This window comes from Trichomycterus rosablanca, chromosome 2, assembly GCF_030014385.1.
Source record: "Trichomycterus rosablanca isolate fTriRos1 chromosome 2, fTriRos1.hap1, whole genome shotgun sequence".
Lineage (NCBI taxonomy): Eukaryota > Metazoa > Chordata > Actinopteri > Siluriformes > Trichomycteridae > Trichomycterus > Trichomycterus rosablanca.
The window spans coordinates 39,706,043-39,720,910 of NC_085989.1; the positions used below are offsets into that span (position 1 = coordinate 39,706,043).

The 14,868-nt window shown below is 38.4% G+C and overlaps 1 protein-coding gene across 1 annotated transcript; it reads right to left on the reverse strand.

Moving 5' to 3' along the window:
• Positions 1 to 1,150: 1,150 nt before the first annotated feature.
• Positions 1,151 to 14,625, reverse strand: LOC134309189 (kinetochore-associated protein DSN1 homolog). The gene is made up of 12 exons (XM_062990827.1): positions 14,591 to 14,625; positions 14,287 to 14,314; positions 10,756 to 11,047; positions 10,498 to 10,571; positions 9,626 to 9,698; positions 9,421 to 9,502; positions 8,165 to 8,215; positions 7,982 to 8,053; positions 7,734 to 7,878; positions 6,285 to 6,372; positions 4,850 to 4,940; positions 1,151 to 1,554 (listed from the first exon to the last, which is right to left on the reverse strand). Exons 1-11 carry the CDS (start codon positions 14,623 to 14,625, stop codon positions 4,858 to 4,860), a joined length of 1,023 nt encoding a protein of 340 aa, XP_062846897.1. The 3' UTR covers positions 1,151 to 1,554; positions 4,850 to 4,857.
• Positions 14,626 to 14,868: the final 243 nt, after the last annotated feature.

Below are 14,868 nucleotides of genomic sequence, written 5' to 3' on the forward strand. Positions count from 1 at the left end.
TGTGAAGTGGGACAATTGAACGAAATGAATGAATACATTCTTGGGTGTGAAAATATTGGTTCAGTTATTCCACAATAAGGTTATACATTGACAATTTTACCTGTAATGTACCTCTTGTGACAGCCATGTGCTTAGGTTGAATAAGGAATCATGGTCACAAATGTTAGATTAGTAAATAAACACAAGTACATTTGTCATATAATAGAATGTTTGCTAACAATAATAGAATTTTGGCTGTTAGTGATTTAGTAAATGAAGAACAGCAGCAGATCATGTTCCCAGGATAAGGTTGAGCACACAGGGGAATTTAAACAAACAAGCCGGTCCTATGAAGTATTTGCATAGTTTACATTGTTTTAGCTATTCTGCTTCATGTGTTTATAATAGTATTTTATTAAGTAATAGTCATTTAGTGAAATTACAATAAAAAATGCACATGGAGACAAAAATGCATGTCATGTCTTAGACCCTTTATTATTATAAGTCCGACTGATTTGTGTGAAGCATAATGCACAGTATGCTCTACGCTCCCATCTCTCTAACAAAGCTTGTTGCACCCACTCACAGTGACCCCGATAGCTTAGCCTCCTAGCTTTTCATCTTCAACTTCTTTGATTTTACAGAAGTAGAACCCTCTCTGGTTTGATGCTCAGTGGATTGAGAGGCCTGTATGGACATGATGCAAATGGCGTGAGATATAGAGAGAAAGGGAGTACATAAGAAAGGATGTGAATAAAAAAGTGTGAATCACTGGCTCGATGTGAGTGCTTCGTTCTGGCTCAGTGGCGCAGTGTTTATGAAAGAGGAGAGGGGGTGGTGTGGCTGGTGTGGGGGAGGGTAGGCTCAAACGGTCATGAGATACAAATGGGTGGCAAGACCAGGAAACCTTTTTTTTTTTTTTTTTTTTAAACTTAACTAAAAAAATATGGACCAGAGTGCAGCTTTATTCTGTCACAAAAAGAGCACAAGTATATTTACTCAAGCTAGCATTAAATAGGCAATAGGCATTATTGATTATAGGTCAATTAAGAAAGCAGACATGAAAACAGCTTAAATTAACACAAAGGCCATTATTAGTCTTTTAGATAAATACAGAATTACAGAACCAGACCAACTAGGATTAAAGTGAACGAACGTTTTATTTTTCTTTATCAATTACTATCCAAAAGATTCAATTATTTTACATGAAACAGAAAATGTGTTTTATTTAATTAATTAAATGAAAAAAGGATTAGAACAGAACAGTAATGTGTATCATAATTCTAGTGCTAAAGTCTAACAGGTACAAAAAAACATCAAAAATAAGAGACATTTGGACAACACATTTATTTGTTAAGGTCACCTCAGTTCTTCTAATTTCATATGAATGAAACATCAGATTAATGTAAAGTCTCTTTTTTAAGGTGGCAATTTATAAACACATCAGCAAGTTCATTCCGGGTTGAAATACCTGGATAAAACGGTGACCCAAGGCAAGGTTTGAACCCATGTTGCAAAAACATTGGGAGCCGTGTGACACCCACACGCACACAGTCTGCTGTGGATCAGTCCAGCCTGCAAGATGACAAGGTGAGCTGTTACACATTCAGTCAGACCTTATTACAGATAACAGATCTTCCTCTAACTGTTTACATTAGTTAGTTAGCCTTATTTGTGCTTTTTGCCATAAAAGTTTAATTAACAGGTTTATTAGCACCATAATTACCATCTTAAAGCCACAATGCAAATGTGTCACGTCATCTCCATAAGAAAAGGAACTCGAAGGATTGATTTTCATGAACTGAGAATCAGCTCAGAAAACCATCAACACTCAGCTGCCTTCACTAGAGCACATTTACAAAACCCGATGCCTGAGCCGGGCCACAAACAGTATTAAGGACTAGGGATGTAACGATGCACCACAAGACAGTTTAAAATCGATTCACATGTATAATGAACCGATATTCACTTTAAACAGCAGAGGGCACTGGCGCTATTCACCTCGCCTGGTTGACGGCACTACAGGGTTGCCAGGTTTGGAATTTTCCAGCCAAATGTATTTATGTGAGGATACTTTCTTTATTTGTATTATTCATTTATTTATTTAATGTGGGATTTATTTTATTTCAGTTATTTTTTTACACAAAAAGGGAAATGTGCAGTATCGTTTTGCATAGTTTGTACCTACCTCAAAAATAAAAGGGCATTCATTATTTAGATAAATAAAACAAGCACAAATACAGTATTTTATTTCTTTAAAGAGAAATAATAAAAGGAAACTTTGGCATAATTTGTTTCAATTTCATTTTGTTTAAAAAATTGGGGGAAAAAAATCAGATCGTGAACCCAGTATCATGAATCGCATTGCGGGTAGAGTGTATCGTTACATCCCTATTAAGGACTCATTTCACCCTGGTCGCAACCTGTTCTTTTTGTTGCCCTCTGGTAGGCGCTATAGGCGTATCAAGGCCCACACTTTCAGACTCCTGAAAAACACTAAATTCTCAAAACTTTGCATCCTAGAAAATAATGTGCAGTTTATCGGGACTGTGCAATAACTTCTTTCTTTCTTCCTTTAAAGTTCTTTAAAACCAACACCTGTATTTTTGTATCTAGATGTGTATATGTTTATTTGTAAATACATGTGTATATACACCGATTAGCCATAACATTTAAAACCAGCTCCTTGTTTCTAGACTCACTGTCCATTTTATCAGCTCCACTTACCATATAGAAGCACTTTGTAGTCCATCTGTTTCTCTACATACAGTACTTTGTTAGCCCCCTTTCATGCTGTTCTTTAATGGTCAGGACCCCCACAGACCACTACAGAGCAGGTATTATTTAGGTGGTGGATCATTCTCAGCACTGCAGTGACACTGACATGGTGGTGGTGTGTTAGTGTGTGTTGTGCTGGTATGAGTGGATCAGACACAGCAATGCTGATGAAGTTTTTAAACAACTCACTGTCACTGCTGGACTGAGAATAGTCCACCAACCAAAAATATCCAGCCAACAGCACCCTGTAACCTGCGTCCTGTGACCACTGATAAAGGTCTAGAAGATGACCAACTCAAACAGCAGCAATAGATGAGTGATCGTCTCTGACTTTACATCTTCAAGATGGACCAACTAGGTAGGACAGTCTAATAGAGTGGACAGTGAGTGGACACGGTATGTAAAAACTCCAGCAGCGCTGCTGTGTCTGATCCACTCATACCAGCACAACACACACTAACACACCACCACCATGTCATTGTCACTGCAGTGCTGAGAATTATCCACCACCTAAATAATACCTGCTCTGTGGTGGTCCTGACCATTGAAGAACAGCATGAAAGGGGGCTAACAAAGTATGCAGAGAAACAGATGGACTACAGTCAGTAATTGTAGAACTACAGAGTGCTTCTATATGGTAAGTGGAGCTGATAATAGACAGTGAGTGTAGAAACATATACAGTATATACACACAAAATTTTGTTGTGCATTGTGCAATGACAATAAAGGCATTCTATTCTATTCTATAACTGTGTAATCTTGGTCATGTTAGGTCAACCAAAAACACAGATCCACTGTCAATCTGGGGGCAGTTTTAATAAAGCCAATCAACCTACTGCATGTGGAAAGAACACTACGCATACACATGAAACAGAATGACCAGAGGCAAGAATCCAATCCAGGATTTCTTGACCCGTGTTGCTGTGGCACCCACCACCAGCTGTACCACCAAGCTACTTGTGCCTGCAGCAAGCAGATGCAAACTAGATTAAACTTTTAGTTTAATGATGGTTTATTAAAGTAATATTTCAGTGTAATTCAGCTAACCCTAAAGACAAAAGAAACAAGACAATTGAAGACAATTACAGCATGAAACCACACACGTACACATGAAACAGAATCTGCTTTTAGATGTAATGTCTTCCCTGCTGCACCCAACTGCTAACCCACCGGCATTTCTTATTTACTTGCATTTAAGTTTGAGCTGTCTTATTGAAATGCAACTTTAACAGCATGCTGACTAGCAGCCTGGAGGAATCAGAAAGGAGGACTGTTGTAGAACATTAACACTTCAATGTTTTCCTGTGTGGTCTGGGACTTTGCTACAGCTAGTTAATGATGTCTGTAATACCACATGTAGCAAACAGTGACAAATAAATAAAATCAGGTGCTATAACATATTTTACTTTTAAATGAACGGTAAATCAATCAAAGGTTTTTTTTTTGTTTTTGTTTTTTACATTTTACAGCAGTTATAATGATTGTGTGCAACAAATTTAATTATCACACGTCTGCTTCCAATACACTTACACTAATTTAAAATATATATTTTAAAAATAAGCATTTTTATCAAATCAGTGCATCAATTTAAACTGTTCTGTTCGAATAAGGGAATCATATAAAGCAAATTAAAAACAGATTTCCTAATAATCAGAAAACAAGTCGTTTTTTAGATTTACCTTTGACAATTGTCAACAGCACAAACAGCTAAATATAAATACACGCTGGCTTTGTATAATATTGAATAATTGCACTGCCATCTAGTGTTCAATACATATTATAATACTTTAATTGATCCCCACCTGCCAATTCCTAAAATGAAATTCATTTAATTTAATTATCTTTTAATGATTATAATAATCACTGTTTCAATAATGACACTTTAATTAGCAGATAATTAAAGAACAATTGCTGGCAATTTACAATTAATATTAAGAAAATGATACCCCCTCCCCACCCACAAAAAGAAATAGAGCAAGCATACTGTATGTATGTACTTAAAACACACACACACTCACTAGTAGACCCTGTGTGTTAATACATAGTCCTGTCTTTGAGTTAAAAATACAGAATCCTGTGAAAAATATTGTACCATCATAATTAGGAAGATGTAGCAGACTTTGGGCCGTTTAGGAGCTGTCTCACTGGGGATGGCGGCAGATCTTGCAATCCAGCGGTCTCAGCTAAGGTCAAAAAGGAAAGAAGAATCTCACGTACAGAATAAACACACGTTTTGACATTGCACTGTGAACTACCATAACATTTGTACTGAGGAAAGGCAACACATGCAACGGTCAGTGGTTCCAAAAGGTGCACACCATTATTGCTTTGTAATAAAAACTTAGGACGGTTAAATTTTTTTTTATTTATTAGGGTTTTAACATAATGTTTTACACACATTTATGACAAAAACAGTAGTTACTGGTTACACAAGCTTAATCAATTCACAAGTTTCATGTAACAGTCATGGACAATTTTATATCACCAATTCATCTCACTTGCACATCTTTGAACTGTGGGAGGAAACCCATGCAGACACGGGGAAAACATGCAAACTCCACACAGAAAGGACCCGGACAGCTCCACCTGGGGATCGAACTCAGGACCTTCCTGCTGTGTGCTACCCACTGAGCCACTGTGCCACCCTCATTACATTTTAATACCATTTATAAATACATATGCTGTCACTGACATAATTACTATTATTTAAGTTGATCCTGAATCCTAGCGATAATATTGATAGTGTTTGCTCATACTCTCCTGTCTTCTTTTTGGGTCTTTAAGCTTCTTAATGGCTTGTTCATGGTTCCTCTAGTTGTAACCATCTATTTTGTTGCTTTATATCAAAACACTTGGATGGTTTAATAGGTGTCGACGAGCTGTGGCTAAATTCAGCGATATACTGCACAGTCTTTGCTGTCACAGCCAAAATCTTGAATTATTTATGTATTTATTTTATTAGGATTTTAATGTCATGTTTTACACTTTGGTTACTTTCATGACAGGACAGGTAATTACTGGTTACACAAGATTCACCAGTTCAAGTTGTAGTGTCAAACACAGTCATGGACAATTTTGTTTCTCCAATTCCCCTCACTTTCCCGTCTTTGGACTGTGTGAGGAAATCGGAGCTCCCGGAGGAAACCCATGCAGGCACGGGGAAAACATGCAAATTCCACACAGAAAGGACCCGGACTGCTCCACCTGGGAATCGAATCCAAAACCTGAGGCAATAGCGCTACCCACCAAGCCACTAAATCAAATCATTAAATCTATAATCATAAAAGATGTTCTTTGGCTGAGAATAAGGATTGTTGATTTTAGAACACATGTTGTGAGATGCCACCCAGACAGCCGACAAAAAGGTTATGGCTGCACACATGGAAAAACGTTCAGTAATAGACAAATTTTTTGGTCTAATCGCTCGTTGCCAGGTTACAGTATATTTACAAACCAGTGGGTAATATTTCACAAGTCAAACAATTTCCCTCTGTGTAAACAGAATAATAAGAAAAAAAGTTCTGTACCTAATCTGGAGCTAGTCTCCTTGACCAGTGATTGAGAATGCTCTTGGAAGGATAACAGCCCCCTCATCATCATACACTGCGAATCCAACTGTGGATAGAAGTAAAGATGGATAGAAGCTCAAGTCAATGGTTTTGTGCAGAGACTGCTGACAACTTACAGCTGTAATGTTCAGCTAAAATGTTCAAGGTGTCAGCAGATAACCTCAGGTTACCCCGGATATTTGATACCACTTTTAACAACAATTTTTACCCCCTTAAACATAATTCAAGAAGTTTTAAAAGATGCATCCAGTTATTTTGTGGTACACACAAACCGCTTAAAGTGTGAAACTAACACATTAAATAAATACCAGTTATATTCAATTAATTATATGCTTTTAATTTAGTGGCAAAAGTTTCTGTTTTAGAATGTCAGTGCTTCTTCGTACAAAGCAAGGTCCATAAGGACATGGTTTGACGAGTCTGGTGTAGAGGAACTTCAGTGTCCCCTGTGAGCCAGGTCTTCTCATCCAGTATCAGTACCAAATGGAAAATACTCCAAAGTTTTGTTTGTTTGTTTTATTAGGATTTTAACGTCATGTTTTACACTTGGGTTACATTCATGACAGGACAGGAGGTTACTCATTCTCATACACTAGGTTCATCAATTCACAAGTTTATATTGAACACAGTCATAGACAATTTCTCCAATTCACCTCACTTGTATGTCTTTGGACTGTGGGAGGAAACCGGAGCACCTGGAGGAAACCCACACAGACACGGGGAGAACATGCAAACTCCACACACCCGGACCGCCCCACCCAGGACCTTCGTGCTGTGAGGCGACAGTGTTACCCACTTAGCCACCGTGCCGCCCTCCAAAGTTTTGTTAAAATAAACTTCATGGTACAGTGGAGGCTAATATAGAGTTGATTCTTTCTCAATAGTTTAGAGATTGTCATAGAGTCATAGAGATTGTTTCATTCTATTTTACTCGCAAGGCACTTTAATGTTTACATTTTATTCCTTGACCTTAAAATTATAGAATGCCTTTATTTGTCATTTATACATATACACATACGTACATTGAACAGTACATATTGCATATCCCAGGTTGTTTGAAAGCTGGGGTCAGAGCGCAGGGTCAGCTATTGTACATTGCCCCTGGAGCTAAGAGGGTTAAGAGCCAGGATTCAAACTCTCAACCTTTCGATTGATAGCCCAAAGATCTACCCACTAGGCTACCACTGTCCCTTTTAAGCTGGTGTACATGCTTGTAGAAGAGTGCCAACCTCCTTCGAGCTACAGCTGCCCAGGAAAGAAAGGTATGCCAACCTCCCACCCAAAATGCAGGGTTACTAAAACGCCCTAGGTCTGCCTGACACACTGGCACAAAATCTTTAAATAAAGTCAATGCTTTTATGTTGGGCCAAATAGTAACCAAGTTTATACTATTTGTACAATTCTTACCACCAGCTCCATATTTCTGAGAACTCTCTGCTGTCTGTGCAGCACTGCTTGGTAATCAGGTTTACTCAGGATAAGTTTGCTCTGTGATGACTGTTCGACAGAGGGGTTCAGTGTCACACCCTTTTCCTTTCCCAGCTCCACCTGCCTGCAAATGAAACACAACCAGCAGTAATTAAAGCCTGAAGAAAAAAGAATAATATAATGATATATTTAATATAATCAGCATGTATGCATGTGGCCACACTCACTTGGCCAGTTCCTCTGCTCTGCAGCGATGTTTTTGTAGCAGGGCTTCCCAAGAGGAACTCTCTGCCTGCAACCTAAAACAATATTTGGAAAACATATTGAACGCAATTTGTGAATGCTGATAAAATTGTTTTTAACAGTTAACAGGTAAGAACTCATGAATCAGGGTTGACATCATGACCTACCTGCTGAGGGCCTCCTTTGTGCGCTCAACAGATCTTTGAACCGCAGGATCACTATAGATGAACAGATTGTTGAAAAGTAATCAGTATGCTGAGGCATTTAGGGGGAAGACGTTTGTTTTAATGCGGCAAAGAAGCGACAGAATGAAAATGCTAATAAGCAGGAGAGGTTTACAGCGATCAGTTTAGTATTTTGCAAACGGTTTATTATACTTGAAAGAAATCGAAGAAAGATCTTCATTAGTACCTATTTTTACAAACCAATAGAAATAGGAAGACACAAAAATGGCCTTTAGTATTTACAGCAGAGCTCTTACACAGGTAGAGAGTGTGTCACTGCTAAGCTCCTACCTGTGTGCAGAGCCTTCCCTTGTACTCACTGTCTTCCTGATTCAGGTAAGTATAACTACTACTTTCGACTTTGTATTTATCATCTTTGTGCTTTTACTATATGTCAGAGTTAGTTTATGTTTTATTAAGTATGATTTGGTGTATTTTTGGGTCACATAACTTAATGGTAACACATTTTTTGTCTTAAGAAAGATTTCATAAACGCTCTACTTTCAGATACTTCCACGTTTTTTTTTGCTTGTGTCGATTTGTAAAAAGAGTGTGGTCAGGTCAGGACTGGAAAAGTTGAGCTCAAAATGGTCTACCATTAAGAATCAGTTAACAGTTTAGCTTTGACTTAGCATTTTAGTTTTCTCTGCATTTAGCAGACTTTTTAGTCTAGTACATTAACCACTAGGCTACAGTTGCCCCATACCTTTAGCCATACTCTAACTGGTCATTTTGTAATTCATTCTGGTTTCACAGGAGAAATGACAAAAAACATAGAAATTGAAAAAATAAGGTCCTACTTGTGTACACAGCTTTATACATATTTGTAATCTTCCCTGCCACAGTTAGCAAGTTAAGCTAACAACACCAATAAACATTAAAAACACACCTATATAATACATGTCCACATTCTTATTCAGACTCATTATGAACAATGTTTCATTTTTTATTAAACAAAATCTGTTCTGGTTTCTATGCTGAATGTTACTCGCACTGAGGTTGGCATTGTGAAATTGGCAGTCATCACGAATCTTATTATTGTTATAAAATGAATACAGATCAAATGTTTCATTTTTGTACACATAATGGTACACAAATTTATAATTTATTTTCATTAAAAATTTTAATGGTTTGTAAGAATCAAAGCAATTAAAGCAGTAAAACACCAGTGATAATATGCATAATTATTTAAGCATTACCTGCTAGTACCTGAAGATGAAACCAAATTTTCTTCACTAATGGTTTTAGCTAGAATATTCCACTCCTTCTGCAAGGAATTAACTATAAAAGAGAATTACAGGTTTCAAATGCAGGTTAAATTAATAACATTAAACAGAGTGAAAATTATTATAATAAATAATAATTACATATAATAATTATATTATAACAATTCAGGTGTGGTACCTTGTGTCTGAAATGACTCCATATCAGCACCAGGGAGAGTAAGCAGAGTGTTCTGTAGTCTCTTAACTGTAAACTATACATACAGAAAAAAGAGGAACAGGTCATCAGATAAAGCAGTCTAAAGCAGGTGAAGGTGGTGATTCTAGAAATAATTTTGGGGAAAAAACTAGTGTTTTAGTTGTAAAGGTAATTTTAAAGTATTGTGATTTGGGACGTCTGCTTTCTGCTTTACACCTTCTCATACATGCAAACTGTACATAACACTCTTTTTTTCTGCATTGTTTTCTCCAAACTGTAAATAACAGTTATCATCTGCACTGTTTTTGTGTAAATAACACTGTTCCTCTTTACACTTTTTCCCCACTGTATAGTTATGTACAGTTTGGGAAACAGTGCACAGACATAATCAGACCTTTATTTTCACAGTCAAACTTTTTTTTTAAAAAGGCGAATCCCACAAAATCTGGCCAAGGACAAAACATTTAAGTATTTGTGTTTTTCCAGGACCTAAGTGGCCTCAATAATTTTGACATGGAAGAAGCTTGGCAAACTTGAACCTTTCTAAAGTCTGGCCAAGACTGGGTATCTGGGCAAGGGCCTTGGTCAAGAAGGTAAGAAAGAACCAGCCAAAATTCCATTGCAGAGATGGGAGAACGTGTTGAGTGGACAACCATTTCTGCAGCACTCTATTAACTTACAATATAATATTTAGAATGCATTTAAACACTCCCCAAATGGAACTGAAACCTATGACATGCCTATCTGGGTCCAAATGTATACACCAATGTAAACTGTAGGATTAAAGCTCAAATCTAATTGGCTTACCAACATACATAACACTTAATCTTACCATCATGTAAGATGTAACACACCTGCATTGCAGCTTCCATGAGTTTTTCCAGCCTCTCGTCATCACTTAGATCTGAGCTGATTGATTTACACAGAGCTGAGAAACAATTGGAAAAGTAAAGAAGGAAGGATTACACAGATTACATTATCAGGCTGCGGCATTGTCTTCAAATGCACCAAAACAACAGCCATATCTCTGAGATAACCCAGTCATTTACATTTCAATGTGCTACTCTGCATGCCTATAGTTGATGACAGAAAAGCAGGCCAAATGGACTCACACTGGGAGGTGTTGGGAAGGGCAGGCAGTGACCTCCTGCCTCTTGTCGACCTCCTCCAAGATTTCCTACGCGAGCGAGGGCTAACATCAGGAGCTGTAACCTCAGCCGCCATCGTCTCTTTCTTTTCCTCTACCTCTGCAGAGATTGGCTTTTGGTCATCTGGTTGTTCTGCTTCCAATGGAGGGACGACCAAGTCGGAACATGAAGTGCGAGGAGACTTTGGTGGAGGTTCTGGGCTTGGGTTTCTGTCTAATGGTCTTTTGGTTCCTTGAGAAAGCTCAGCTGGAGTACTCTGGATTAAAAATAAAAATGTGACTGAAATATAGCAATTTGTAACTTTCTACAAGTACACCATATGACCAAATGTATGTTGACATGACCATGAGCTTGTTGGACATCCCATTCCAAAACTATTACTAGGAAGATGGCCCTCACTGGCGGCTACAACATCCTCCACAAATGTGTTAATGTAAACGTCAAACTGTTCTCAAAGTTAGTGTTACTCTCTTAGTAGTGTGTTACTCTCCGTACGCAATAAGGAACAGTTGATTAAAAGGGTCAGTTATAAGTCACAGAATGTTTCAAGATTTGCATTATGTATACAGCATTCCAAATTTCTATTTGGTCATTTTATGACATTGTAAATGAATTATTTTTCCTATTTGTTTTGTATATTCTTTTTTTAAATTCTTTTTAAAGCTGTTTGGTTTACCCAGCTTGTTTTACCATAGTAGCCTGGTGGGTAGAGCTTTGGGCTATCAACTGAAAAAGGAGAGTTTGAATCCCAGCTCTGCCATGCAGCCACTGTTGGGTCCTCAAGCAAGGCCCTTAACCCTGTCTGCTCCAGGGGCGCCATACAATAGCTGACCCTGCACTCTGACCCCAGCTTCCAAAACAAGCTGGGATATGCGAAGAAAGAATTTCTTTGTACTGTACATCTGTATATGTATATTCTATTTTGATCTGAAAATCATGTTTGTTTACCCCACTGTTACTGACAGGCACCAACAGCAATCACTAAAAAGGAACTCCCCTTCTGTTAAGGTGTTTTCCAACACCACTATGTACTGTTTTCAATTCCAAGTCATGAACTTGTCCTATGATCTACAGTGCCACCCAATGGTCACAAACTACATTGGACACCTTTAACCAAAAGTTAACCTTTTAGAGCTCAAAATGTTTGCCCCGAGACCCCATTCCCCACCCCAGGGTCTCTTTATCCCAGCTTGTGACTGTATAAAAGCTTTTTTTGCAATGGGTCAGTCAAGTGAGGACTTTATGAAAGAGAAACCTTTGACTGGTAGTATCCAATCCCAAACATAACATGTCCATCAGCAAGGACTAAACATAACTGGATGCACACTGATAGGCCAAATGTTTTACACGATGATTTTGAGGAGAAGTTTTGTTTGTTATTGACAACAACAACATGTATTGCTAACATCTATGTACAGAATAAGACTTTACTGATGCCCTCATGAAAATTTATTTTTTACAGCAGAACAAAGAAGAATTGCGAAAGAAAAGATAAGAACTTTCATCTGCATCATAACCCCAAGATTAGGAACCACTTGTTTCCAACAAAGGCACAGGGCAGCTGCTAAAGTAAGGGAGGCAGAAGCACAACACAGGCCTTGCAAAACTAATTTAAATTCTCTCCACTTGTTACTGTTTTGAAATTTTGCATGTTTTAACTGTTTCTACACTTGCTTTCTCCTATTTATTTATTAGGATTTTAATGTCATGTTTTACACACTTTGGTTACATTCCTGACAGGACAGGTAGTTATTGGTTACACAAGATTCATCACGTTACACGTTTAATGTCAAACACAGTCAGGGAGGCCGCTCGGGTGGCGCAGCGGTAAAAACATGCGCTGCAACCAGAGCTGGATTTCGAAAGTGCGTCGTTTCGAATCCAGCTCTGCCTTCAGCCGGTCGAAGGCTGGGCGGCTATATGAACAACGATTGGCCTGTTGTTCAGGTGGGGGGGTGGGATTGGAGACCGGAGGGGGTGGGTCTCTCTCTCTCTGTCAGAATGCGATTACGATCTCTGCCGGCTGATTAAGAGGCGCCTACACAAGTGATGAGGAAGGGTGCCCTTAGGGTGTGTCTCTCCGCATGCAATGCTAGGTGGCTCCAAACTCATCAATGTGTGGGTGGCAAAGATGCATCCGGCTGCTGCCAGTGTTTCGGAGGGGATGTTGGTTAGCTTCGATCTCCTCTGTCAGGGCAGGGTTCGGCATAGACAGAGAGGAAGCACATGCAAAAATTGGACAATTGGATGCGCTAAAGGGGGAGAAAAAAAAAAAAAAAAAAAAATCATTCATGTCAGTCATGATTAGGACTGTGGGAGAAAACTGGAGCTCCACAAGGAGAACATGCAAACTACACACAGAAAGGTGTTTTCTCCTACCACTAAAACTATGTAAAAGGTGGTTTGAACTTTAAATCGTTTTTTTGTAAGTAAATGAGTGCATAATGATCTGATCCTGCAATAGAGTTGTTCCTTGTCCAGAGAACAGTCTTGCTTTGCAGTAATTCCAGGTGGCACTAAACCCTCTGTGACCCTGACCAGCAATTCTGATAAAGCAAAGTAAGTAAAAAAAAAAAAAAGAATTTTAAAGAACAAATGTTATACACCAAATACACATTTGTTTCCTCCGATGCTGGCCTGCTGGCCACACCTAGATTTAGGCTGTCAACCTTGGGTGGCAGATCATTTAGTGTGGCTGCCCCCACTCTGTGGAACGCTCTCCCTTCTTCTCTTCGCTCTGTCTCTTCACTTCCACAATTTACATCTCTGTTAAAAACCCATCTCTTCAATTAACTATGCTTTCTTTTTGTACCTCACTGAACTGTTTATTGTTTGATGTAAAGCGACCTTGGGTATCTTGAAAGGCGCTATATAAATTGAAAGTATTATTATTATTATATCGAACACAGTCATGGACAATTTAGTGTCCTCAATTCACCTCACTTGCATGTCTTTGGACTGTGGGAGGAAACCGGAGCACCCGGAGGAAACCCACGTGGAAAACATGCAAACCACACAGAAAGGACCCGGACCGCTCAACCTGGGGATCGAACCCAGGACCTTCTTGCCGGTTGTTCTGGTATGTGTAGCATGATGTAACATGTAACAGATGTAACTTCTCACTGTCAGTGCCGGGAGGAAATAGTGACCAAACCAAAATGTAATTTCAAAAAAGTGCTACAGTCTACAAACTGTACCCAGTGCACAACATGAACACTTAAACGATAAACCCCCTTAGCCTTTGCACTGTTATACACCAAATACACATTTGTTTATGAGAGGAAAACAGTGTAATGTTTCTCTTTGTCTGAATTTATGTTTCAAAGCAGGTATAATGTAGCATCTGATGAAATTACACTCTTTTTTGTTTATTACTACATGGACCGACTTGCATGTTGAGAAATTTCCTCCTAAGTTTGGTTTATATGGAAAAAAACAGTCCCTGAAAACGTTACATGTTATTATATTATTGTAATAGGTGATTGAAAGGCTCACCGTGCAGTTCATATCCACATCCTCACTCCTGTAAAAGAGACTAGATATTACACGCTGCACACGACTATTAACAAGATAATAACAACAACAACAATAATGACTGTTATTATGTACAGAAATACATAAAACAGTTAAACATCAGTTCATCCATTCGCTTAGTAACGCTAGTAAAAAAACTAGGTTGCCGAAGCTGCAATAAAACTGTATGTAGAACCCTTAATCTAAAAGCGGCTTAATAAACCAATAATACAAAAAGTCAAATAATGTCTATCATGTAAAAATAAGAAAATACTGAAATACTTACCCCTCATCAAACTTTTCATTTTGACGCTCCGCCATTTTCTTTTCAAAGCCCGCGCTGTCCAAAACAAAACGCCTTCTACCGGTTGCGAATAACAAAGCATGATGGGAAATGTAGTTTACAGCTGATCTATGCGTATTTATGAATGTGTACGTATATGTGTTTGTGCAATTTTATAAACTACACCTAACATATACAAAGATACAGAACTTTAGGTAGCACACCCGTTGCTCGGTACTCTCAGTCACCATCTGATCTGTGAACCATTCTCAAAACTTCAC

Bases quoted from the DNA above. Each gene is read 5' to 3' on its own strand.
- LOC134309189 (XM_062990827.1), bottom strand. From the start codon at position 14,625: ATGGCGGAGCGTCAAAATGAAAAGTTTGATGAGGG. The intron at 14,315-14,590 runs GTAAGTATTTCA...TCTCTTTTACAG, and splicing joins AATGAAAAGTTTGATGAGGG to GAGTGAGGATGTGGATATGA. The intron at 8,216-9,420 runs GTAATGCTTAAA...GTTCATCTATAG, and splicing joins TCATCTTCAGGTACTAGCAG to TGATCCTGCGGTTCAAAGAT.